This window comes from Tinamus guttatus, unplaced genomic scaffold, assembly GCF_059628265.1.
Source record: "Tinamus guttatus ecotype Peru unplaced genomic scaffold, ASM5962826v1 Tinamus_guttatus_pri_ptg000143l, whole genome shotgun sequence".
Classification (NCBI taxonomy): domain Eukaryota; kingdom Metazoa; phylum Chordata; class Aves; order Tinamiformes; family Tinamidae; genus Tinamus; species Tinamus guttatus.
In genome coordinates, this window is record NW_028288677.1 from 1,194,784 (window position 1) to 1,222,076 (window position 27,293).

The following is a 27,293-nucleotide window of genomic DNA, read 5'->3' on the forward strand; positions in this document are numbered from 1 at the left end:
CCACCCAATGGCTGTAGCAAGCAGATGCCTCCTGTGGTAGTGAGTGGATGGTCTTGAAAACCACAGAGTCTGTTCCTGCAACCTGCATCCAGATTCTCTTCTCTACCCGTCCTGCTCTGCTTTGGAGCATGGTAGAGGGAAGGGACCAACACACACTGACTGTGGCCTGAGGATCTGAGCTCTCCTAATGGACACGGGACCCACGGCTTCACCCTGTCAGCATTCATGTGAGCCTAATTCTGTCCCCCTGAACTCCCTCGGGTGCCAATTATCGAAAGAGACATAGCGAAGGAAAATGCTTCTCATTGCACTGAGGGCACCCGAGGGAGTTCAGATCAGTGGACAATGAGGTTCCTGCATCTCTGTTGAAGCAGAGGGAAGCCTGGCTTCCTCCTTCAGTAGGCTCTCTGGGTTAGATTCAAATGAAAGGTTCCTGGAGATGTGACATGAATGGGAACTTTTTTTTCTTTTAACATGGGCATAGAAAAGTCCACTTCCCAATGGCATCCCCATTACCTGAAGCTTCCTGACTATCCCAACACAGTTTCTAGTCCTTGGTCATGATCTCTATGTATGTTCTTTAGGTGTTCACATGCATCCCTTTAGCTTCTGGCTGCTCGGGTGAGGGGACACACAGGACCCCCTCATCAGCCCCCGAGCACAGTCCTTCACACTTGCCTCCTCTGCCCTCTCCTTTCAGCTCCATGCACTTGCATTCCAAGATGAAATATAGGTCCTGCCCTGTCTCTGGCCCCCTAGCCCCCAGCGCCTCAGAATGAGGCTTACAAGATTCGTAGAGGATGTTGTGTTATGTGTGTGAGTGTGGTTAAAAAAAGAAAATGCCATCCTGTTGAGTCAAGAGGATCAGAAAGGACCCCCTGCTTCCCAAACTCATTCTCAGAGAGGAGCTCGAGTGCAGCAAGGTTCAGTCTTAGCCCCAGACTTGGTTGATAGCTTCTGTCTGAAAGATCAGAGGTGGGAATCTTCATAGAATCATAGAATCATAGAATGCTTAAGGTTGGAAGGGACCTCTAGAGATCATCCAGTCCAACCCCCCTGCACATGCAGGGTCACCTAGAGCACGTGGCACAGGACTGCATCCAAGCGAGTTTTGAAGATCTCTAGAGAAGGAGACTCCACAATCTCTCTAGGCAGCCTGTTCCAGCGCTCTGTCACCCTCACTGTTAAGAAATTTTTCCTTAAGTTCCTGTGGAACTTTTGGTGCTTCAGTTTGTGGCCATTACCTCTAGTTCTGTCGGTGGCCACCAGGGAAAAGAGGCCAGCACCATCCTCCTCACTCCCTCCCTTGAGGTACTTATAGACACTGATTAGATCCCCTCTCAGCCTTCTCTACTCCAGATGCGACCTCACCAGGGCTGAGTAGAGGGGCAGGATCCCCTCCCTCGACCTGCTGGAGACGCTCTTCTTAATGCACCCCAGGATCCCATTGGCCTTCTTGGCCACGAGGGCACACTGCTGCCTCATGGTCAACTTGTTGTCCACCATGACACCCAGGTCTTTCTCTGCAGAGCTGCTCTCCAGAAAGTCAGTCTCTTTAACTTATCAAAGAGGTGACAGTGTTTGTGGAGGAAAGAGAGGTCCAGGCCTGTCAACCCATCTCCTAGTTAGGAATTCTTGTCCTCAAAATGGAGGATCCTGAATGTCAGATTGATGCTCTTGATGAGGTGGGACTAAGTAAATTATTGTGTTTCAATTGGCTCTTAACGGAGTGTGAGAGCAGAGAGCAAAGGTGTTGGTTTCTATCTTTACTGAAGCAATATCAGTCTGAGAGTCTGCCACCTTGTCCCACGTGTCACTCAGTTGCTTTGAGCATTAGGCCACAAGCCACAACATCTGTCCTGGGAAATTTTTGCAGGATCACAAGTTGCTCAAGCCGAACCCCACTACTTCATGCTGATTGACAATGACTTTGACCTTCGACACCAACAAGTTGGGACAAGTCTGGTGTGCCCCAGGGGGTGAGGGTCTTTGCGTTACAAAAATGTATTACTCATAGGTCTCTGAGAGTTTCGAGAAACAGAGCCAACATCTTGTCCATGTTCGTTTGTTCAGCTATAGGCGAGTGCCTCTTCATTTGCAGGGACACATAGGTACTACAGGAGGATCTTTTTATATCAAGATGAAAAGAACTTACATTATATTTGCTTTGTAGACCTTTATAAAATACAGAAGTACAATTGGACAGGTATCCAGACTCCTTCTGGCTTCTTATCTAAATATACTGCATCTTCAATTACTTTATCTTGTCCAAGTGCACTTGTGGCCTTGGTTCACCACCCTCATTATTTCTGACTACCATCCTTGCGTAGCATGTGCAAGTACATATACCTTAGCTCTGCTACGGTTTCTATTCCTACCATCCCATTTCAGGCTGTGTGCTAACTAACATCACTCTAATACAATAGTTCAGCCATTAACTGTGTTCAGTTTTGGACCCCTCACTACAAGGAAGTCATTGAGGTGCTGGAGCGTGTCCAAATGAAGGGCAGCGGAGCTGGTGAAGAGATTGGAGCACAGAGCTGATGAGGAGTGACTAAGGGAGTTGGAATTATGTAATCTGGACAAGAAGAGGCTTAGAGGAGACCTTATTGCTCTCTATAACTACCTGAAAGGAGGTTTTGGTGAGACAGTGGTTGATCTCTTCTCCGAAATAACTGCTGATAGAACAAGAGAAAGTGGCCTCAAGTTGCACCAGGGGAACTTCAGGTTAGATATTAGGACAAATTTCTACATGGATAGAGTGGTGAAGCATTGGAGCAGACTGACAAGAGAAGTGGTGGAGTCACTGTCCCTGGCAGTGTTCAAGAAATGAATAGATGAGGCACTTGGGGACATAGTTTAGCAGGCGTGACCTTGAAGGTTTACCGTTGGGCTCGATGATCTTGAAGGTCTTTTCCAACCATAATGATTCTATGATAATTAAACGATACAATGATTAAACCTCGATTTCTAATCACTGGGGAAGCAGCATCGGGCTTAGGCTTCAGGCTTTAGCAGGTGGGTTGGGCTTTGTTGTTACTGGAATCAAGGGAAGCTTTTGGGTGGTGGTTGTGTGTTGGGCTCTGTGTTTCTGCTGAGGGTTTGGGGAATGGGCTAGGTTTGTGGCCTGGGGAGTTGGGTTTGGGTGGGGGTGAGGGTAGAGCCTGATGTAGCGCTTGAAGGCGTGAGGGCTATCAATTAGATGCAGAGACAGGATAACAGTGCAGGTAAGGTGGTAGGAATTCAGTCAACCACAGACATTTGGTCTGGCCTTTGTGAGCAGAGGAGGGCAAGATGGGAAGGCTGATGGGTAGCACTTGAGGTTAGTGGTTAGGCTTAGAGTAGGGACCTTGAAGAGGTGCTCTCCCAGTCCCTGTCCCAGTGGCATTCCCATTGCCTGAAGTCCCCTGACCTTCCCAACATGCGTCCTCTCTCATGGACGTGACCTCAGAGTCCTTCATGTACTCACAAGCATCACTCAACTGTCAGGCAAGGGGACACAGAGGGGACCCAAGTGCTGTCCTGCACGTCTGCCTCTGCCACTACCTGTCACCTCCCCTCTGCCCTCCTGGGCTGACCATGCTCTTCCCTTCAGCACCTCGCAGGGCAGCGCACAGCTCCTCACCAAGCAGATCCCTACAACACCAGTGACCTCATAGCCCCATCTGGACACCTGCCCCTAGGACCATCAGGGGAGCAGTGTATGTCTGAGCTTCAGGCATCCAAGTGGAGTTTGAGCTTCCTTTTTAGTGTGACATGAGCCTGAAATGTGCCCCTGTGGCCAAGAAGGCCAGTCCTTTCCTTGGGTACATTAGGAGGGGTGATCTCAGCCCACCGCTGTAGGTGAACCTCCCTTTTTATTTAGCCCTTGTGAGGCCACATCTGCAGGACTGTGTCCAGTTAGAGCTCCTCAGTACAAGCAAGACGTGGAACTGCTGGATAGAGTCCAGTGTATGTTTGGAAAGATGATTATGGAATGGGAGCATCTCACCTATGAGAAGAGGCTGAGAGCTGGGCCTGGTCAGCCTAAAGAAAAGGGAAGCCTGAGAGGGCATCTTACCAATGTGTACAAATATCTGAAGGGAGGGTGTCAAGAGGATGGGGCCAGACTATTTTCAGGTGGTGGCCAGTGACAGGACAAGAAGCAATGGTCACAAGCTGAAGCAAGGAAGATCCGCCTGAATTTGAAGGAAAAGAATCTTGACTGTGAGGGTGACAGAGCACTGGAACAGGTTGCCTAGAGAGATTGTGGAGTGTCTTCATGGCATAAATGCCATCTCTTTTCTACATTGTTATAGTAGGATTGGATTCCTTGTATTCTTCAATTTTCTGAAGTTCCAGTACATTATCATTAAAAACATTTTTCTTGGTGCAAATTGGAGTAAATGAAATGCTGAAACAGCTGATATGTATATCAGTTACTTCAAAATGTCAGTAAGTTGCACTTGAGTATTTAGTAAAAAACAACAGGTTTACAATAAAATACTTATATTCAAAAACAGCCTGGATATGATCCTGCGCAATGTGTCCTAGGTGATCCTTCTTGTGCAAGGAGGTTGGGCTATGTGATCTTAATTGTTCTGTGATTCTGTGGGAGTTTGGTTGTTAATCTTAGGGTAGAGACCTGCCAGATGTTCTCTCCCAATCCCTGCTCCAGTGTCCTACTTATTACCTGACATTCTTGACCTTCCCAACACAGGTGCTTTCTTCCAAGTCATTCGTTCCATGACTTCAAAAGCTGCAGTGCCTCCTTGACTTTAGACTATCAAAAACCACACTGCTAATTAGAATACCTCCAGCATTTCTTTGGCAATCTTGAGCTGTCAAGGAAGGCTCTGGAGCATCCCTGTGCTGGCTCTGGCCTCTAGGAGTTTCCCACAGGTCTTAGAGGAAACTGAGTTGAGGACCTGTGTGTTGTTCAGTGTAGGGTCACTCTTGAGCAACTAGTACTTTGTAGGGTGGCCTTCAGCCATTTTAGTCACAGGCTGGTGGGATGTCTACCAAACACCTGCTCTCACAGTCCACACCTAGCTGGGCCCCTGTCACTTGTGTCACCCCTCTTGTCTGCAGGACTGTCATTTCTGCTTAATGGGTCTCAGATGTTGGATGACATTACGTTGTCTCCTTGCCTGCATGTCTCATGAGGGCTAGTGTGTTTGCTGCAGAGGAGTTGAGCCCCAGTCAACATTTTGGCCCTATTCTTCTTTCTTGCCTCACCACATTTTCTCCATCAGTATCTCATGTCTGTGACACTGCGTCGTGTTGTGTTGTACTTCCTGACCTCAAATGGACTCTTTCCTGCTACTGGCTAATCACCATAAAAGAAGTGATCTCACTATCAGCATTGCAGATGTGTCCCCTTAGCCCAGCTCTTCCACTATCATCCTCTGAGTTCTTGTCTCTGATTGAGCCCACATTCAATGCCTAAGCCACATCCCTGTTAGACACATCTGTCTCTTTTTCCACCAGTGGGATTGCACAAATGGAGAGGGTCAAGTCATGTAGCAGGATGAAACTGGGCTCGTGAGGAAGGCGGGCTAGGACAGCAAGGAAGTAGAGAGGGCTTTGTGGAATTATGTGGCTGGAGTGCACAGACCTTTGCCTTGGAGCAGGTCACATGCCAGTCAACAGCTTTTAGTAAGGGTAAGAAGGATGATGCTGTGGTGTGCATTTGTTACAGGCTGCCTGAGGCCAAAGAGGTGGTACCTGAAAACTTCTCTAGGCAGCTGGAGGAAGTCTCATGGTCCCAGATAATGGTTCTTAAAGAGTGGGGCAACACTGTTTTGGTGGTCTGGATGGCAGGATGGAGCACACTCTGAGCATGTTTGTGGACAACTTATAATTGGGTGATTCCCCAAGCAGTTTCATCCAGTTTCTTCTGTTTTGAGAATGGGGTTGGACGAGATGATGTCCAAAGGTCTCCATTCATAGAGAGCATGAATAGAGAAGAAATGTCTGAATTTAAATATAGTAGCTCCTCAGAAGAAAATTTCTCCATTCTGAATGACAGTAGGAAATATGTGAAAAATAACTGTACATATAATACAACTGTAATTTATTTTAATTACTCTGTCTTGCTTTATTTGGGTTTGATCAAAAATCCTGAATTGATCAAAATCCTTCTGTGTCAATTTGCAGCTAGTTCCTTAAGGAAAGCAGTTGGGAGTTGGCTCGTATGAGCTGTAACATTCAGCTACAGACTCAAGTGGAAAAAAAAGTTTAAGTTTTAACAAGAATGATGTAAGTAAGTCCCCAGTGGCTGATGAGAGAAATTGTGGGGTTGGGGAGGTGAGGAGCAAGGTTGTCCATACATAACTCATATCAAAAATACTTTGATATTGTGCTTTTCCAGCACATCAAGATTTCTTTGGAGACACTCTAAAAGAATATGAACTAGAGAATATTGATATCACTTCTTCTGTAAGCTGAAAAATAAATCAAACTTAAGAAGCAGAAATACTATTTTCTTTACATGCTCAATGAAATCTTTCTTTTAAATACACTCTGGAGACTTCTCAAATTAGCCGCAGAAGAACTGAAGAAAATTGTGGGAGTAACATGGGTTGTTAAGGCTTTTGGCATCCTAATGATGCCTCTGATGTATTTGTTGCTGAGTCCATGAACCTCAGCTACGGAGATGAGACTGAACAAACTTCTCAAGAAGTTAAAATCAGAATCGAATGTCAAAGTTTCTTGGAGCATTAATGGGTCCCACTGAGGGCCATTACCAACAGAGCTTCTCCAGGGACTGATTAGAGTGAGAAGCTGGAGGCACTGATTGCTGGTAGCTAAAGGCAATGTGCAGGTGTCTCTGATGGCAAGGAAAAGTTGATGGGTTAGTCAAGCAGATGTGCCAAGCAAGCCCTGGTTAGGGTGATCCTTTCCCTCACATTTAGTTCAGGGCTCTTCCTTGAGGGCAACGTAGAGGTCGAGGTATGCAACCCTGAGTGCTGGACAACAGTACAGCATCTCCTGGTCTCTCTAGAGATGAGGAAGCAGCAAGGCCCCACCTGGGCCTGTTTCCCCATAGCCTGTAGACACCCAATCTGCTTCCCTACTTCACTCTCACCTTGGCGTCTCCCCGCCTTTACCAGTGTCTCTCTATTCTTGCAGGTCCTTTACACACAAAGTCATGGGCTCACCACAGACTTCCTTTGGGTCATGTGTCACCACAACACAATCTTGACACCATACATCCGGGAAATGTAAACACGGTCTAATGAATACCAAGAAGAGGAGGATAATCACTTTCCTTGATCTCCTCGCTGTACTCCTGTTCATAAAGCCCTGGCTGATTTTGGCCTGCTTTGCAGCCACGGCACACTGCTGGCTCATATTTTGCCTCCCGCCTGCCAGGACCCTGAGGTCTTTTCCCTCAGAGCCACTTGCCAGTCCTCCAGCCTGTTACAGAGTGTTGGTTCATCCCAGCTGGAGTATCTACTTCCATGTTGCCAGTAAAGATATTAGATAGGACAGGTTCCTGGAGAGACCCTGTGTGCTCTACTTCACCTTGGCCTCCTGGAAGAGTGCTACCCATTGACCCCTGCTCTCTGAACATGATTCTCCAACCAGCTCTTCAGCCATCTGGTTGTCCACCCCGATTTTAGGCACAGCAGCCCAGGAGAACTGTCTGTTGAGGACTAAAGAAAACAGCCATTTATTTCTTCACACCTCCCTGCACCTGCTAGTACTAGATTCCCAGCCCCACTCAGCAGTGACATCACAGTTTCCTTATTCCTTATTTTTATGGTAACTGAAGCAGTAGCAACTCTTCATTATTCCCATGACGTGCTGGGACATGTGTATAGAAACATGGAATTGTCTATCACAGAGGAGCTTTGGCTTCCCTAATACTATCCCTTCCTCACTGGGCAATATTTCTACATTCCTCCTTTCCAGCCCCTCCATCCTTGACCTTCTCGTATGATGCCTTATTGCACTGGAGTTTAGTCTGGAGGCTGTTTAGCCAAGCTGATCTTCTGAAATGTCTACTATTTTTTCTGATTATCAGCATGGACTATCCTTGTGCTTGTCAGATGCTGTCCTGAAAGATCTGCTGGCTTTCCTGAGATCCCGCGCCCTTCAGAACTGACTCCCATGGCATCCTCCACCAGTCTACTGATCAAGGTGAAGTCTGTTCTACTGAGAGCCGGGGTCTGTGTCCTTCCTCATTCCCACCACATTCTGGAAATCCACTTTTTTATGGTCACCATAGGCAAGCCTGACCCTAACTATCCCATCCCTGATCTCTTCCTCATTATTTGCAATTTCCAAATGATGCAAAAAAAGCATCATGATTATTGACCCATTCCCAAGGGCCAATGACATCTTCTGTTCAATGACCCCACTACAGAGTAGAGACCTGCTGGCACAGATGGCAGGTAACAATGCAATGAAACAAAGTTCCCACTAAGATTGCCCTGCAGGACACAAGACCAAGGAACCTGGGAAGTAGTTGGACTGTGCAGGAAGGGCAGGAGAGGCCTCTGCAGCACTTTGGGGTCTATGATAGAGGTGAAACAATCACCAGGAAGGACTAGGTGCCACAGAGACTGTCACTTGGTCCTGGGCAGCCTCCAATTCAGCCACCCTGTTGACATCATTACCACAATCCCTGTTCATATGATCTAGGAGTAGGGAGAGGTAAGTGCGCAGGTGGAATGAAGACCTTGGTATCATGTGTCTCTCCCATTCATACAGCAAGGTTGAATGTAGATGCTACAGACTTTGTCCAAAGGCAGAGGTGGGCTTCAGACTGGGCACAGATAGAAAACTCTGAATGCCCAGGGGCCTTTGTCCAGCAACCTCTCCCAAAGACCATGGTTTTCCTGCAGGTGCCAAGATGCATCTGCTAGAAACATCTGGCTGTACAGGACACCCCAAACATGTGACATGGCCCTGCAAGCATGATTTTATGTCATTAAATCAAATGTCCACATAGAATTACATTAGCAGCTTGCAATGTAGAGATTGGCATGTGTCTCACCTTCACAGTCAACGGTCGTAGGCATCTAGTAGTAATTAGTAATAGTAGCATCCAGGAGGCATCATTTCAGATGTCCAAGGAATTTCCCCACCTTGCCCTCCTCACCTGATATTCTAAAGGGTGTAGGTCTCACAATTGCTCCATCAGAGCAAGCAGACACTGGTCTTGGACCACCTCTGTCTCTCCTCTTCTGCCCATCTAGTTCTCCTGTCCAGCTAAGAGCTGGAATTATGGGTTTCCAGAGTGGGACATTTCCACCTTGGTTAGATAACTGCCTTCTGAAGAGATTTAGAGAGGGATTATGGATGATTATTTTAGTCTACTTCAGTGAACATTTCCCAAGAGGAAGTATCACAAGGGATGGTCCACGCCTTCAGCTGGGCCTCAGCTCCTGAGTGGGGTCAGCCTCCTGGGACAGAGGAGCTCATGGCAATTTGGTGACATTGCTGAGAGACTGTTTTGTCTAATAACTGCTCCTTTGCAAAGAGCAGAAGGGCTTAAGGCACTGCCTGCTCATGCTGGAAGAGGGTAAGACAAGACGTACAGAAGTGAAAAGCAGTCTGGAGTGGGAGACAATTTTCAGTGTGTGAGAAACCTACCCAGACCTTGACACGGTAGGTCTCTGGATGTAGAGCAATAGTACTGAGATTCCTGGGAGGGTCTTCTAAACCCATCCCATGAGTGATAGGGTTTTGAAGGAGGACTCTCCCAGCTTCTGCAGTGCAGAAGAAAGGCAGACGCTCAGAGTAGGAATCCCTTGCCACACCATCGTAGGGACAGGGAGTCCTGCCACCTTCTCCCAGGGACAGCTGCAGGGTTGTGAAGGTGTCCCAAGGCTGTAATTCAAAGCAGTGTGCCTGCACCCCAGGTACTCTGCTGTGAGAATCAGCACTCAGTCTGCCCAGGGAACTGCCCACAGCACTGTGGGGAAAACCTCTGAGTGGGAGGATGGACATCCAGCACGGCATATTCCTTCTCGTATTCACAGGGTGCTGCATAGGCCAGGGCTGCTCTCAGCTCTAGCTCATGTACAGGGCAGTTTTCACAGGAAGGTGGAAAAAAGGGCTTCTTGAAAGAGAAGGAGCTTTCACAGATGGCTCTGGACAGTGCCCTGACCCAGGAGGTCTCCGCAGGGCAGAACGCATCACATACAGGATGGGATAGGGGTCCGTGAGCAATGACTGTGAAAAAATGTGGGTACAGAGAAACAAATCCTACTGCGACAGCTCTAAGCAGCAGACATGGGCAGGGAATGAGAGGAAACTGCTAAGCGAATTGTGGGCAAATGAATTTGGGCAGGTCATGGTCAGATTCCTTATGAAGCTGAACTCTTCCACTCTCAGCTTACCTTAGGAGGAACTTGTGAGTGTAACTGTCCTTTAGCTCAGCGAACTACAAGCACCAAGCAGTGAGGGGAAAACTCATTGACAGAGCAGGTTCTGTGACTCTATGCAAAGTCACAGGGAGCCTGTGACTTTCTTCTCTAGTGATACACAAATGTTCGTGCTGAGAGCAAGTGAAATGCCAGATATTTCTACCCTATCAGAGAATGCTTCCATGGGAGGAAGGAAACACGTAAAATTAAATAAATACACGACCAGATTCCCCCCGAAGATCATTTTCTGTAGAATGTAAGTGTCAAAATTCTGAATCACTGTTCCACAAGAGGTGGATATTGGTCAAGGCCACTTCCATTTCCACTACAGTGCTTGGAGAAAGAGCACAGATAGTAAATTGGTGTGAGGAAAAGATCCATCTCATTGGAATGAAGACATCTAAAAAAGGTTTAGTCACTCCTTGTCTTCAATTCCGTTATTTTCTGTCTTGCTCAGAATAGACTGATTCAGATGCAGACACCTCTACTCCACAGGGTGATGCTGGGGGAGATGAATCCCTCATAAGGATCTTCTCTTTCAGGGGACAGCTAGCATGAGTGCTTTATTTGTCTACCACTGGGTCATTGGAGCAAGTCCCCATCCCTTAGCCCACAGTGCCACCCCTAGGTGTGCTTCTGAATACCTGGGACTGTCTGACACTTCCTTTTACGCCTCCAGAGCAGAGCAGAACTGGTTCTTACTAAGCATGGCACACTTGCTCAGTGCAAACCAGAGCTCCAGATAGGGATCTGAGTAAGGTAACCGACACAGGAAATGTGGGTGTTTCTATGAGAAATGGAGTGGATGTGGCTCAGAGAAGCCTGTTCTAACTTGTCAATGTCTTTTCCTTCTTGAACAGTCCTCCAAGTCCAGATGAGGCAAATGTCCAACAGCAGCTCTCTCAATGACTTCCTTCTCCAGCCATTTTCAGACACGTGGGAGCTGCAGCTTTTGCACTTCCTGCTCCTGCTGGCCATCTACCTGGCTGCCCTCTTGGGCAACACCCTCATCATCACAACTGTAGCCTGCGACCACCACCTCCACACCCCAATGTACTTCTTCCTCATTAACCTGTCTGTCCTGGACCTTGGCACCATCTCCACCACTGTCCCCAAATCCATGGCCAATTTCCTCTGGGACACCAGGGTCATTTCTTACTCAGGATGTGCTGCCCAGGTCTTTATGTTTGTCTTCCTGATAACAGCAGAGTATTATCTTCTCACTGTCATGGCCTATGACCGTTTTGTTGCTATCTGCAGACCCCTGCACTATGGGACCCTGATGAGCAGCAGAGCTTGTGCCAAAGTGGCAGCAGCTGCCTGGGGCAGTGGTCTCCTCAGTGGTCTCCTGCACACTGCCAACACATTTTCGATACCACTCTGCCAGGGCAATGTCGTGGAGCAGTTTTTCTGTGAAATCCCCCAGATCCTCAAGCTTTGCTGTTCAGACTTCTCCTACCTGAGGGAAGTTGGGGTTATTATGGTTAATATCTGCTTGGGCTTGATGTGTTTCATTTACATTGTGGTGTCATATGTGCAGATCTTCAGAGCTGTGCTGAGGATCCCCTCTGAGCAGGGTCAACACAAAGCCTTTTCCACATGCCTCCCTCACCTGGCCGTGGTCTCCCTGTTCATCAGCACTGCCACTTTTGCCTACTTGAAGCCCCCCTCCATCTCCTCTCCATCCCTGAATCTGGTGGTGGCTGTTCTGTATGTGGTGATGCCTCCAGCGGTGAACCCCTTCATCTACAGTGTGAGGAATAAGGAGCTCAAGAATGCACTGGAGAAACTGATTCTGTCCGTACTATTTCAGCAGCAATAAGCTGCCCACATCTGCTCACAAGTATTTTCCTGTTTTTCTTAGGACATTCTTGTACTTTTCATGTTCCATTTCTAATAATCTTGTTTGTACACAAATGTTTGGTTTTATGTCATTTCTCCAGAGGCACAAAGCCCATTGACCTGACCCAGAGGCCTTCTCTAAATTTGCCTATCGCTATGTCAGAGCAACCTGCTCCATGGATTAACACTCAGGTCCTGTTGCTTGGGTGCTTGGGTACTCCATGGGCTAAGGGGGATACACTTGTAGAGTGATCTGATAGGGAATGGGGGCTAGATTAAGTCATTACTTTTGAGGATCCAGTGCTCACGGAGAGAGGGAGCGTTCAAGTGATACCTGCTGGAGACTGTGCTACATATTACAGGCCCCTGTGCAGGTCCCTGTGAATGGCAGCACAGCCCTCTGATGTATCAGTTGTTCCTCCTAGTTTTGTATCACCAACAAACTGTCTGAGGGTGCACTCTGTCCCTTCATCAAGGTCACTGATGAACAGGATTAGATCCAGTACTGAATCCTGGGGGACACTGCTAGCCACAGACCTACAGCTACAATCTGCACTGCTGATCACAACCCTTTGAGCTCTGCAGTTTAGCTAGTTCTCAATCCACCTCACTGTCCACTTGTCAAGCCCATACTTCTGGGCTTCCCTATGAGGGAGACAGTGTCAAAGTCAAGGTAGACAACATCCACTGCTCTCCCCTCATCTACCCAGTCAGTCATTCCATCATAGAGGATATCAGGCTGCTGAAGCATGATTTCCCACTGGTGAATCAAGGATGACTCCTCATGACCAGCTTCTTGTCCTCCGCATGCTTAGAGATGACATCCAGGATGAGCTGTTCCAGGGATGGAGCTAAGACCCCTTGGCCTGTAGTTGCCTTGGTTCTCCTTCTTGCCCTTTCTGAAGACTGGTGTGATATTGGCTTTCTTCCAGTCCTCAGGCCCCCCTCCTGATCTCCATGACCTTTCAAAGGTGATGGAGAGTGTCTTAGAAATAATATCTGCCAGCTCCTGTAGCACTCTTGGATGCATCCCAGGGCCCATAAATGTGTGAAAGTCAAGTTTGCCTAAGTGATGTTTAACCTGATCTTCCTCAGCCAAGGGCAAGTCTTCATTTCCCTAGACTTTCTCTCTTGTCTCCAGGGTCCAAGATTCCAGAAGGTTGGCCTTAGTAAAAACTGAAACAAAGAAGGCATTCAGTAACTCTGCCTTTTCTGTGTCTTTTATAACAAGGGCATCCATCCTATTCAGCAGCAGACCCACATTTTCCCTAACCTTCCCTTTGCTACTGGTGTATCTGAAGAAGCCCTTCTTGTTGTCCTTGACATTCCTTGCCACATTTAATTCCAAATGCTTCTTAGCCTTCCTCGTCGCATTCCTGCATACCCTGACAACATTCCTATGTTCTTCCCAAGGAGCCTACCATCTTTTCCATATTCTGTGTACTTCCTTCTTCTGTTTGAGTTCTGCCAGGAACTCCTTCAGCATCCCCATGACCATGGAAGTAAGTCAGACAAAAGTATGCTCAGATGAGCTGCATGTTTCTTGTCCTGCTCTGGTCAAACTGGTTCAGAGTCAGGGCTGTTTGGCAGGTAGCCCCAGATAGCCCTGATCTTCATTTTTTTTCATTACCTTTCATTTACCTTTCATTGCATTTTTCCCTCTTTTTTCACTTCCACATCTTTCTATCATCTTGGTCCACTGCTATACAAACATCCACTCCAATTTACCCTTTCCCCATTACCCCTGGTTTTGTTTGCTTTCTGTGCTCACTTGGTTTAAGGTTAGGATTAGGCTTTACATGTCTGTCAGTAGTCTTACACTGTTTGCAATAGACCTACCCTGGACAAGAAGCCCTTGAACAGCCTCCTCTGTTCTTAGTCAGAAATGAAATGTAAGTTGCAGTTGACTAGAAGTGTGCTGAACAAATGATATTTTGTTTAATGACTTTCCATTCTTCATGATGCTTGTATTAATCTAGCACAATGACTCTGTGCTTCAGATCTATTCCAAAAGCTGCAAAGAAGCAAAATATCAATTCACTGTGTCTTTTTTTTTCAAATATAATTCACAAAGGAAACAGTCAACAAGAACAAGCTTTTTGTTTGTTTGTTTTTCCCCTGCAAAGTATTTGTAAAGGCTGTATAATAGTGAGTACACACTTTTCAGTGAAAAAGAAATGAAAAATGAAATATTAAGTTGGTGATTACTATGCTATGCTGATAGTACAAGTCTCTCCTACTTTTTGAATGGCAGCGTATGAAGCAAAAAACAGATGTATTCCTGTTTTATGGGTCCTTTACCTAACTAAGGGTGAAAAAAAACAAACAAAAAAACCCCAAAGCACTCAGAAGTACTATCTTCAAAAGACAAAGCCATTGTTTTGGCAATTCTCTCTGCGCACAGTTATCCCATGGCCCAGAGGAAGAGGAGCGCTACAAAGGCACAACTGGAGAAAATCACATGGTCATTGACATTCCCAGGCCAGAAATGGTCCAGGTTAGCCTCCGACACTTCATGCAAGGACAAGCAGATGCAGGGAAAGCGCAAGGCTCTTGGGAAGGCAATGCACCCCTGTAAGCTTCAGACAGCCTCAGGTGCATGTTAGGGTGGTCTAACTAAGGGGTGCAAAAGGGACATCTTGGAGGGCACACTCCCTCCGGGCACCACTGCACAGTGGCAGCGGTGCGGGGCTTGGCACAGGCAAAGGTGCAACAGTCTGGCTTCCCTTCTGGGAACTGATGGGAGCCAGTTTCCCATGCTGGGAGAGCTGGGGAACTTTTCAGGCCTCAGGCCCAGGCTCTGAGCAGCGAGGGCTGGTTGCACCTGGAGAGCTCTAGTATTGAAGAGGATTTGAAGGAATGGTAGGGCTGGACCCCTCAAGGAACCAATGATGGGACCTGCCACATCAGGGCAGCAAGGAGCTGCAGATGATGTGGGCTCAGTGCCGTGGGGTAAGGAGGGCCATGCAGATGGGACAGAAAAGATTCTGCAACCATCTGAGGGAGAACAGACCCACCACCTCCCAAGCTGTGAGTCGTTAGACACTGGGGAGAGAGATGAGCCTGCTTGGAAGTAGAAGAGGGGACCCTTTCCAGCCCCACCGCTGCTGCTTATCCCTGTGGTAGTCCAGAAGCAGCTCCATGGGGAGCTGAGATCTTCAGCTGCCCTGCAGAGCACAGGGTGTGGGAGAGCACCAGGGTCTCGTATCAGTCTGCTGGTCCTTTGTGATGCCAGACTGGCACAGTGAAAGACCCTGCATGTGCCCCATGATGTCTGTACCAGGCAATAGCCGAGGCTGTCTGAAGCTTGTGGGGGTGCATTGCCTTCCCAAGAGCCTTGAGCTTTCCCTAAATCTACTTGTCCTTGCATGAAGTGTCGGAGGCTAACCTGAACCATTTCTGGCCTGGGAATGTCTATGATCATGTGGTTTTCTCCAGATGGACAATTGGGTGGTAAGAAACCTTACGAAATTCAACAAGTGCAAGGTCTTGCACCTGGGGAGGAATAACCCCAGACGACAGTACAGACTTGGGACTGACATTCTGGAGAGATGCTCTGCAGAGAAGACCTGGGTCTCATGGTGGACGACAAGTTGACCATGAGGCAGCAGTGGTGTGCCCTATGGCCAAGAAGGCCAATGGGATTCTGGGGTGTGTTAAGAAGAGCGTCTCCAGAAGGTCGAGGGAGGTGATCGTGCCCCTCTACTCAGCCCTGGTGAGGCCGCATCTGGAGTACTGTGTCCAGTTCTGGGCTCCACAGTACAAGAGGGATGTGGAGCTGCTGGAGAGAGTCCAGCGCAGGGCTACAAGGATGATCAGGGGCCTGGAACATCTGCCCTATGAGGAGAGGCTGAGGGAGCTGGGCCTGTTCAGCCTGGAGAAGAGAAGGCTGAGAGGGGATCTAATCAGTGTCTATAAGTACCTCAAGGGAGGCAGTGAGGAGGATGGTGCTGGTCTCTTTTCAGTGGTGGCCACTGACAAAATTAGAGGAAACAGCCAGAAACTGAAGCACCAAAAGTTCCACAGGAACATAAGGAAAAATTTTTTAACAGTGAGGGTGACAGAGCACTGGAACAGGCTGCGCAGAGAGGCTGTGGAGTCTCCTTCTCTGGAGATCTTCCAAACCCGCTTGGACGCAGTCCTGTGCCACATGCTCTAGGTGACCCTGCGTGTGCAGCGGGGTTGGACTGGATGACCTCTAGAGGTCCCTTCCAACTTTAAAGATTCTATGATTCTATGATTCTAACTACTTTGCACTCCTTGTATGTACCTGAAAACAAAGAAATGACAAGTAATCTAGAGCCCAGTTTAGACAAGGGCTGGAGCTGTCCACACTGAGTACAAAGAAATTGAACTAGGAGGTGGACTAAGAGCATACCTGAACTAAGGTGAAGGGAAAGCCTTGTTCAGTGCCCTCAAAGATGAAATTCCTGTCCCTGAACTGCAGGGGAGCAGTTCAGAGGTCAAAACAGAGATGCCTAGTCCTATTTAGATTCATTAAAATGGTAAGAGAGGTCTGCATTATGCTGGCAGTTACAACACTGAAAGCCTCAAGTGTATTCTTCGTTTTGGAGGCGTAGAATATAGTGAGGTGCCTCGTGGATGCTAATATACGACCCAAGAAAATTTCCCAGAGATCTGCAGTGAAGATGCCTCGATGTCTGACATCTCAAGCCTCCCTCTACGATTAGAGAGGAGGAATCACTTCCTCTCACATACTTCAGAAATCCATTTTGTGAAAAGTTGAATGATATCTTAAACTCCACTGACCTAAGGGAACCTAAGGCAACTACCTTAAGATTTAAAATCTATCATTTATGTCCAACATTAGAAAGTCAAGACAGGGAGTATGACAGTAGCTCCATGCAACCTGCTTTCACAGATTATAGGTCTTGATTGTACCTTTTAAAATTTTGTGTTTCTCTCTCTTAGACTGCTCCACAAAATGGATCTACATTTCTGCAAGGGTTTGGTCACCTGGGTATTTAACTGTCATGCTAATTAATGTCCTATCACCCTCTCAGACCTCCTCTGCTGAGGAACATCTCAGGAAAGCACAAAAGACCATTATTCTTCAGGGAACCTCAAAGGACTTTGTATGATTATATTTGAAGGGAAAAAAATCAGATTACTTCTGTCAGGTGTCACAGCGCGTTGGAACAAATGGTGTTAGCAGTCAGCTCAAAAAGGCTCTACCATAGCCTTGAAATGAGACCCACTAGGTTGCCTCCAAATGTTGTGGAAGAGCAGGAAGGAGAGGATATTTTGCAGAAATTTTGCCGGTCTTCTTTTTCCCCTTGACAGTGTTTCTTGCACGTAGATTAATGTATGTAAGTACTTTGTTGAATTTCACCTAATTTTTCACTCACTGTTATAGTTGTGTTCCTAGATATCTTCTTTGCTAGATTGCCTTCCAGTCTGCAGTGATTGTCCTACCTTGTGTGTAATATTTCTCTGCAAATGAGATCTTGCTGATCAGTGTCTATGTTCCTGGGTCTCTACCCCTTCCTCTGCTTTAACTTGTTGGCTGGATCCAGCTGAGCTGCACAGAGCAGCATCATTCTCTCTTTTAGACTTATCCAAGTTTTGTGAGCAAAAGCAGCAGAATGGAAAGGAGAGAGTCTGCACAGAGTTAGGCTGTGCTGAGAGGACTGCATTGAGAATTCAACATATTCAAGATCTCAGACAATGAATTCAGAACCAACTGATTGTGATCAAGGTTTATTTTCCCAGTATTCACAGAAAAAAAAAAAGAAAAAGAAAAACACCACATCTTTTAATTTTCAGTTAATTTATGTGTTAGCTCTTTTTATAGGACAAGACTTTCTTTTATCCCCACCTGAAGGAATTTCTTTACTTATCTTTCTATGTTCCTCGATTTTCTTTGTTTTCTTCTCTATCTTTTGTATTACTTCTTTCATTCTTTTCTATTTTGCCTTCCAATGGCTAGAATGATTTATCAAAACTATTTCTCAGCAAGAAGGATTGCTGTAACTGAAGAAAAAAAAATCTGTTTATAAAGATTTTTGTCCTACATGGAAAAGCTTGTTCTTGGATGCAAGAATAACTGTTTTTTTATCTTAGGATGTTTGTCCTAACTCTTTTGTACTTTGTTTTAACCTGAAAAAAAAACATTATCAGGGAATAAAACTTTATTCTTATCTAACTCTCTCATTCACTTTATGTCCCATACACCTCCTCCATGGTCACCATCCTCCTTCTGCCTTCTCTCCACTCCTTATGTAATCAAAAGTTTAACATCATTTTGAAGAGATGCACAAGCTTCCATGTTATTAATAGTGAACTCCTATTCTAACCTTAGTTTGTTATTACTGTTCAGCATGGTGTCTCCTTGCTCTGTGTTGTTTCTCCATGCCTTTCCTGTCTTCTCTTTTCCTTCTAGATTTTTTGTGTACCTCCCTATGTATCTCTTTTATTATACTTCTACATTTCTCTACCTGTCTCCGCTTCTTCCAATGCCCTGAAGAATCATTTCCTCCACTAACCACCTTATCTTACTCTCTGCAGCTCCTTTGCACATATGTCAAACCATACAATGGTCACGACGTTTCTTCTCTTGGGCTTCCCCTCCCTGCACCATCAGGCGTACCTGATAGCAATCACTTTCCTGGCTTCCTACATGGCCATCTTAGTTGGAAACCTGCTGATCATTGTTCTCATCTTTTCAGACCGAGACCTCCACAGACCCATGTACTTTTTCCTCTGTAACCTCTCCTCTTTGGAGATCTTCATCACTACAGCCATCATACCCAAAGCAGTAGGAAGCTTGTTGATGAGCAGCAAAGCCATCTCCTACCAAGCTTGCATGACTCAGTGCTACTTCTACTACCTCTTGGGCAGCATCGAGTTTGCCCTTCTAGCTGTCATGTCCTATGACCGTTACGCAGCCATATGCTACCCTCTTCAGTACCCCATGCTCATGAACAGTCGCCTTTGCCTTCAGCTCCTCTTGGGGTCATGGTGTGCGGGCTTCCTGTTCACCATTGTCCCCTTTGTCCTACTTATCAGGCTGCCCTTCTGCAATGCCAATCATATTGACCACTTCTTCTGTGATAATATGCTCTTGATCAAGTTGTCCTGTGCAGAAACACAGATTGTGGAGCTGGTATCTTTTATGACTTCTTTCATCATCCTCTTTGGCTCGCTGATCATGACAGCAATATCCTACCTATACATCATTAACACCATACTTAGGTTGCCCTCTACTTCATCGCGGAACAAGGCATTCTCTACATGCTCCTCTCACTTTACCCTTGTCATTTTGGGCTATGGTAGCTGCATCTTCCTCTATGTGCGGCCTTCGATTCAACATATTTCCTACAACAAAGCAGTGGCCCTAATCAACACATTGGTAACTCCTCTGATGAGCCCCTTCATTTTCAGCCTGAGGAACCAGCAGATGAAAGATGCTCTTAAGGTAGGTTTGAAGAGAAGTGTGACAATTTCCAGGAAATGCTTTTCTTTCTGAGGAGAAATTTTGTAAGTGGAGAGAAAAAGGAGGGAGAGGGAACAGATGATTATAGTTTATTTGTTGAAATTACACCTTTCTTAGTAGTGAAGCTTCATGAAATTGTACCGGTTTCTCTCCTATAAACACCACGATAAAGGCAAATTCTTAGATAGGGGAGCCTTTCAAAAGGTCTAAGAGCACTTTACAAACCCCAGTGATGGTGTTTTCTATGTGTAAAAACTAAAAGTTCCTCCTGTTTTCAGCACACCAAATTCTCAAGACAGATCACCTTCCTCAGCTTTAGATAATTCTTGTTGTCACAAAACTTGTTTTCCCTGCTTATTTCAGTGGCAGAACTTTATTGAACCGCTTTGTTCTCAGAAAGAGACAGAAAACAAGTGAAATACACACACCAAAAGAGAACAATAGCTTTATTTCTCTATCAAACACCACTTCTCCACATTAACCTTCTGGTTAGGATAACAAGTTAGCCAAATTAAAGTCTAAATTATCCATCTAACATCACCTCTCTTTTAAGCTTCGACAAAATCCAGAATATTGGTTACTAATTTGATTGCTGGGAAACAAAAGGCAGTTGTCCCCAGATCAAGCTTAATGAAATAAATATCCAGTCTTTATGACACAGTACTGTCAGAGCCAATGCTTCAGTTCATAGAACTTATTCATGCAGGGGAATTAGTTTGTCCACAAATAGACACTTGTAACTTAAATGTCCAAAGCTGAGTTCATTGCCTGCCCTCCTTTAGTAGCCAGTGGTGGAGAATCAACAGTCCAGAGTATTATATCTTCTCTTATGCTAGTTGACTATAGTCCTTCAGAGGACAAATGCTAAGCAGAGAATTTGAAGCTCAACTTTTTAATAGGAAATACTGGGTGCAGTGATTCACATGCTGGGCAATATCTCATATATTACACAGGTTAGGGGCTCTAGCTCCATGAGGCCCATCCTTATTGCAGTCCCAAGAATTAGATCTAGAACTAAGGTCTCTACAAAACCTCAAAACCAAACAACCCACCCCCCCTTTTTTATCCTTGTCTTGGTGTTGCCGTTTTGTAGTTCCTATGGATTAGTTTCCACTTGTGATTTGCAAGAAAAATATATTGTATTGGAATGAGAATCAAAATCAGGATTTGTTTATTCATTTTCAATAAAAATATGAGATTGCCATCCTGTCTGAGAAGCTTTTTTACTATTTAAATCACTCCCTCCTTATAATACAGAAAACCAGGATAGGGCAGTTTACTCTTAAATAACTATCACTGAAATTTTGAAGTTAGTTGGATGACTCCGATTCCTTTTAAGCCGGCAAAGAATCCCACCAACACATCTCCACTGGAGAGACTTTGGAATCACAGGTAATGATTTAGCTTAGCTACCTTAGATACCTTATTGTGAAAAATCCTCCTCAAAGTCACTGTAGCACTAAGACAATTCCATTTATTTACACCAAGGAAAAGCCCAGGTGCAGTTGTGGGGGATGGCTCATTCAGAAATTTTCTTCTTCCCCTGAAGGAACAGGTCATTCCAACAGCTGCTCCTTACAAGAAGTATGAAGAAGACCATGGTGGGTGTTGTTTCCACTACTCCAGGCAGAAAGCAAACTGACCTCCTTGCCATGAGCCATGTAGCATGTATCTTCGCTGTCACATTGCAGAACAAAACAAAATACTCATTTTGCCAATTGTTATCAGCAGCTCTTGCTTGATTTAATGTACCTTGTGTCTCTGGGCTGAAGGGAGGTCTGCAGACACCCAGCAGGCCCAGAAGTTAAGCAAGATGACCAGTGTGGCCTGAAGAGCAGGGTGAGCTTCCAGTAATGGATCTATACAGTAAATAACACACTTACTTCCTTCTATGTTTAAGGGTCCCCTAAACAGCTATCCGCCTGCCTGACACCTGATATGGATGAATGATGGATTTGTTTTAGTAGGAAAATTGAAAATGAAACAAACAAATAAGGTGCAGTTTTTAAAGCACTGGTCCATGATTTCCTTTCTGCTCCCTGGAAGGCATTAACCGGGCTGTGTATTTCGAACTCAGGTTTAAGAGTGAGGTGTTTGCAAGGGAATGATCATGTAGGGATAAATGTGGAGAGGGAAAGATGGAATTAAATTTTTCAAAACTACCTCTTTATGCTATGAGAACTATATTTTTAGTTCCATAAACATTATTAGACATCTGACAGGTTTTTTTTTGGCTGTAATTGTGGGTATCATTCATGTACCTCTTTACCAGCTATCCTAAACAGAATATTCAGTCCAAACTACATTAGAACAGGAATATTTTGACACACAGCTTATTTTTTCTCAGATCAGGTGGATACCATCTGCTCAATTTTGGGGTCTATCTTAATACGTCTTCTTCATACAAATCACTTCACCATCTTTCTTGGACAGAAGACACACATTCAGACAGATGCATGCATACATGTATAGAGGCACATTTTCTGTCATGATATGGAAGACCAAAAAAATTGTTGGGGATGCTGTCATCAGTGGCAATCAAAGCATCTTGATTAGAAGAGTATAAAAGACAAACCCCTTTGCCAGGCTTTGTCAGGATGTTTGGTCGTAACTCAAAGTATACTCAAAGTGTACATTTGTGAAGTTCATTTGAAACATGTTAGTGTAACTTTGTTAGGCTTAAACAAGAGAAGCCAATGAAAGCAGATTACATGTGCTCATTGTTCTTAATAAAACTTTTCATTTTCCTACTAGCCAGCCCTGTGGATTGGAGGCAGTGACAAGTGTATTATGATTGCCACTATTTTACAAACTCCAAGGAGAAAGTGACACAGTGTGAAAGGAAATCCAGGAATAAAGTTTCTTGGAGGTTTAATAGGGCTTGCTGAGGGCTTTTAAAGATGGAGCTGCTGCAGGAAATCCATGTCTCATCCCAGGCACTGATTAGATCACCAGACACCACTTGCAGGAAGACAAATGAAAGGGATAAGAGACTCTGCCCTCGAATAGTACCGCTGATGGATGGCAGCTCTTCCATTTTTGGCACATGCGTACGAGGTCTTTCCCTTTAGAGTCCTAGGCCCTAGGGACAAGAGAAGAAGCCTGGAGAGAGGAAGACTTGCCCTGGGTAGAGGAGAATTGGGTCAGAGAGCACCTAAGGAAACTCAATACCCACAAATCCATGGACCCTGATGGGATGCACCCCAGAGTGCTGCGTGAGCTTGCAGAGGTCATAGCTAAGCCGCTCTCCATCATCTTTGAAAGATCCTGGAGAACAGGGGAGGTGCCGGAAGACTGGAAGAAGGCCAATGTCACACCAGTCTTCAAAAAAGGCAAGAAGGAGGACCCAGGCAACTACAGGCCAGTCAGCCTCACCTCTGTCCCCGGAAAAGTGATGGAACGGCTCATACTGGCCGTTGAGTCCAGGCACATGGAGGACAAGAAGGTGCTCAAGAGTAGTCAGCATGGATTCACCAAGGGGAAATCTTGCTTGACTAACCTGATAGCCTTCTATGATGGAATGACCAGCTGGATAGATGAGGGGAGAGCGGTGGATGTCATCTACCTGGCTTCACCAAGGCTTTTGACACAGTCACAACATCTTCCTGGGCAAGCTCCAGAGGTGTGGGATAGATGAGTGGACAGTGAGGTGGATTAGGAACTGGCTGGATGGCAGAGCTCAGAGGGTGCTGATCAGTGGTGCCGAGTCTAGTTGGAGGCCTGTAGCTAGTGGTGTCCCCAAGCGGTCAGTCCTTGGTCCAGTCCTGTTCAATTTATTCATCAATGACCTGGATGAATGCACAGAGTGCTCCCTCAGCAAGTTTGCTGATGATACAAAACTGGGAGGAGTAGCCGATACCCCAGAGGGCCGTGCTGCCATCCAGAGGGACCTAGACAAATTGGACAACTGGGCGGTGAAAAACCTCATGAAATTCAACAAGGCCAAGTGCAAGGTTCTGCAGCTGGGGAGGAATAACCCCAGACACCAGTACAGGCTGGGGTCTGTCCTTCTGGAGAGCAGCTCTTCAGAGAAAGACCTGGGTGTCATGGTGGACAACAAGTTGACCATGAGGCAGCAGTGTGCCCTTGTGGCCAAGAAGACCAATGGGATCCTAGGGTGCATTAAGAAGAACGTCTTCAGCAGGTCGAGGGGGGTGATCCTGCCCCTCTACTCAGCCCTGGTGAGGCCGCATCTGGAGTATTGTGTCCAGTTCTGGGCTCCACAGTACAAGAGGGATGTGGAGCTGCTGGAGAGAGTCCAGCGCAGGGCTACAAGGATGATCAGGGGCCTGGAACATCTGCCCTATGAGGAGAGGCTGAGGGAACTGGGCTTGTTCAGCTTGGAGAAGAGAAGGCTGAGAGGGGATCTAATCAGTGTCTATAAGTACCTCAAGGGAGAGAGTGCAGAGGATGGTGCTGGTCTCTTTCAGTGGTGGCCAATGACAGAACTAGAGGTAATGGCCACAAACTGAAGCACCAAAAGTTCCACAGGAACCTAAGGAAAATTTTTTAACAGTGAGGGTGACAGAGCGCTGGAACAGGCTGTCCAGGGAAGTTGTGAAGTCTCCTTCTCTGGAGATCTTCCAAACCCGCTTGGACGCAGTTCTATGCCACGTGCTCTAGGTGACACTGCGTGTGCAGGGGGTTTGGACTAGATGACCTCTAGAGGTCCCTTCAAACCTTAAGCATTCTACGATTCTATGGTAATACTATGTCAGTTGACGGGATGGCCCGAGGCATTTCCAACTGCCTCAGCAAAAACTGGATCTGTAATTAAGGTGTTCTTAGTACAAATAATTCCAAGATATGGGTTGGTAGAGGCAATAGATTCAGAGGCACTCATTTTACAGGAAAGGTCCTTCAAAGTGTCATGACTGCCCTAGGGATTCAATGGGACTTGCATACCCCTTGGCATCCTCAGAGTTCTGGTAGAGTGGAAAGGATGGATGGGAACATTAAAAAGCATCTTTTGAATCATAGAATCATAGAATCATAGAATCATAGAATGCTTAGGGTTGGAAGGGACCTCTAGAGATCATCTAGTCCAACCCCCCTGCATACGCAGGGACACCTAAAGCACGTGGCGCAGGACTGCATCCAAGCGGGTTTTGAAGATCTCCAGAGAAGGAGACTCCACAACCTCTCTGGGCAGCCTGTTCCAGTGCTCTGTCACCCTCACTGTTAAGAAATTTTTCCTTAAGTTCCTATGGAATTTTTGATGTTTCAGTTTCCGGCCATTTCCTCTAGTCCTATCAGTGGCCACCACTGAAAAGAGACCATGACCATCCTCTGCACTCCCTCCCTTGAGGTATTTATATACACTGATTAGATCCCCTCTCAGCCTTCTCTTCTCCAGGCTGAACAGGCCCAGCTCCCTCAGCCTCTCCTCATAGGGCAGATGTTCCAGGCCCCTGATCATCCTTGTAGCCCTGCGCTGGACTCTCTCCAGCAGCTCCACATCCCTCTTGTACTGTGGAGCCCAGAACTGGACACAATACTCCAGATGCGGCCTCACCAGGGCTGAGTAGAGGGGCAGGATCACCTCCCTCGACCTGCTGGAGACGCTCTTCTTAATGCAGCCCAGGATCCCATTGGCCTTTTTGGCCACGAGGGCACACTGCTGCCTCATGGTCAACTTGTCGTCCACCATGACACCCAGGTCTTTCTCCGCAGAGCTGCTCTCCACAAGGTCGGTCCCCAGCCTGTACTGGTGTCTGGGGTTATTCCTCCCCAGGTGCAGGACCTTGCACTTGGCCTTGTTGAATTGCATGAGGTTTTTCACCGCCCAGTTGTCCAGTCTGTCCAGGTCCCTCTGGATGGCAGCACAGCCCTCTGGGGTATCGGCTACTCCTCCCAGTTTGGTATCATCAGCAAACTTGCTGAGGGAGCACTCTGTGCCTTCATCCAGGTCATTGATGAATAAATTGAACAGGACTGGACCAAGGACTGACCCCTGGGGGACCCCACTAGCCACAGGCCTCCAACTAGACTCTGCACCACTGATCACCACTCTCTGGGCCCTGCCATCCAGCCAGTTCCTAATCCATCTCACTGTGCACTCATCTATCCCACACTTCCGGAGCTTGCCCAGGAGGATGTTGTGAGGGACGGTGTCAAAAGCCTTGGTGAAGTCGAGATAGACGACATCCACCGCTCTCCCCTTGTCTATCCAGCCGGTCATTTCATCATAGAAGGCTATCAGGTTAGTCAGGCAAGATTTTCCCTTGGTGAATCCATGCTGACTACTCTTGAGCACCTTCTTGTCCTCCATGTGCCTGGAGACAACGGCCAGTATGAGCCGTTCCATCACTTTTCCGGGGACGGAGGTGAGGCTGACTGGCCTGTAGTTGCCTGGGTCCTCCTTCTTGCCTTTTTTGAAGACTGGTGTGACATTGGCCTTCTTCCAGTCTTCCGGCACCTCCCCCGTTCTCCAGGATCTTTCAAAGATGATGGAGAGCGGCTTAGCTATGGCATCTGCCAGCTCCCGCAGCACTCTGGGGTGCATCCCATCAGGGCCCATGGATTTGTGAAATTAGTGTTAGAAACTAAGACGCCGTGGACACGACTTCTACCATTACCTTTAGCAAGAATAAGAGCAAAACAAAGGGGAGACATTCAGCTGTCCCCCCTTTGAAATAATGTTTGGGATTCCCTATCCTACTAACACCCAACCTGGCAAGGAGGTGGAGATAGGTGATATATATTTAAAGCAATACATTCTTTAGTGAAGTCTCTCCGACAGGAAGCCCAGCTCGCACAGACCCTCCCCTTGGATTTTGCAGTCCATGATATCCATCCAGGGGATTGGGTCTTGGTAAACATCAATCAAGACAACTGAGCATGGATGGACTCATCATACCAGAGTCAAGATTTCCAAGACTCCAGAAATCTGGGCTTGTCAGTTGAAGGAAGAGGATGGAAAGCCCCGGCTAACTCTCCGTAGATCTGTACTGCTGACTGGGAGTGGGTCTGGAAAATAAATGCTGGGTTGCTGAGTCTGTGGGAGTCCAGGAGGATATGAAGACTATCCTTGGGTACTAGACATACTGAATGCAGGTTGTTAGTGAATAACCTGGTTTGTAAAAACAAATATTGTCCAAAGGAGGGGAGAAAAAAAAAAAAGAGGAATTGAGTGGAATGCTCAGGTTTATGTATTCATCAATAAGGAGATTTCCCCACAGTTTGGCTGAAGAGCGGGACTAGGGGAGGGGAGACTGAGCAGAGCCATGAGCGACTGCGACAAAAAGAGCCATCTGCAAGGAGATGGGGGCCTTTACAAAGGAGGGAAATAGGGGAATTCCCCCACATTCTTCAGCAAGGAGGAAAAAGGAGTTGGCGAGCTCAGGTGAGAACAGATGGCAGGAGGCAGGAGTTTGGTGTAGGCAGGCCGGGAAGGCTGTAACTTCTGAGTACCTTGGCCAATGGGGAAAAGGAGAGGGTGCCCCTCGGTCTGGAAATTAGCATAAAAGCAGGGCTGCGTCCCCCAGCAATTGGAGAGACCCCACAGGGATATGCCGGGTGGACTCTCCCTTTATTTGAATAAAGTTTTAGGACTCCTCTGTCTCCTTTTTGGACATTCAGTTCTTGACAGCGAGATTTTCCGCACACCCTTGATGTGCTGGGAACATCCCTGC

The 27,293-nt window shown here is 46.6% G+C and overlaps 1 protein-coding gene and 1 pseudogene across 1 annotated transcript; both read left to right on the forward strand.

The window, feature by feature from the left end:
* The first annotated feature begins 11,244 nt into the window (after window positions 1-11,244).
* Window positions 11,245-15,660, forward strand: LOC148595208 (olfactory receptor 14A16-like; annotated as a pseudogene).
* Window positions 15,661-18,759: 3,099 nt separating this feature from the next.
* LOC104579369 (olfactory receptor 6T1-like) lies at window positions 18,760-19,692 on the forward strand. The gene has a single exon (XM_010226911.2). It carries the CDS (start codon window positions 18,760-18,762, stop codon window positions 19,690-19,692), a length of 933 nt encoding a protein of 310 aa, XP_010225213.2.
* The last annotated feature ends 7,601 nt before the right edge of the window (window positions 19,693-27,293 follow it).

Bases quoted from the DNA above. Each gene is read 5' to 3' on its own strand.
- LOC104579369 (XM_010226911.2), top strand. From the start codon at position 18,760: ATGGTCACGACGTTTCTTCTCTTGGGCTTCCCCTCCCTGCACCATCAG.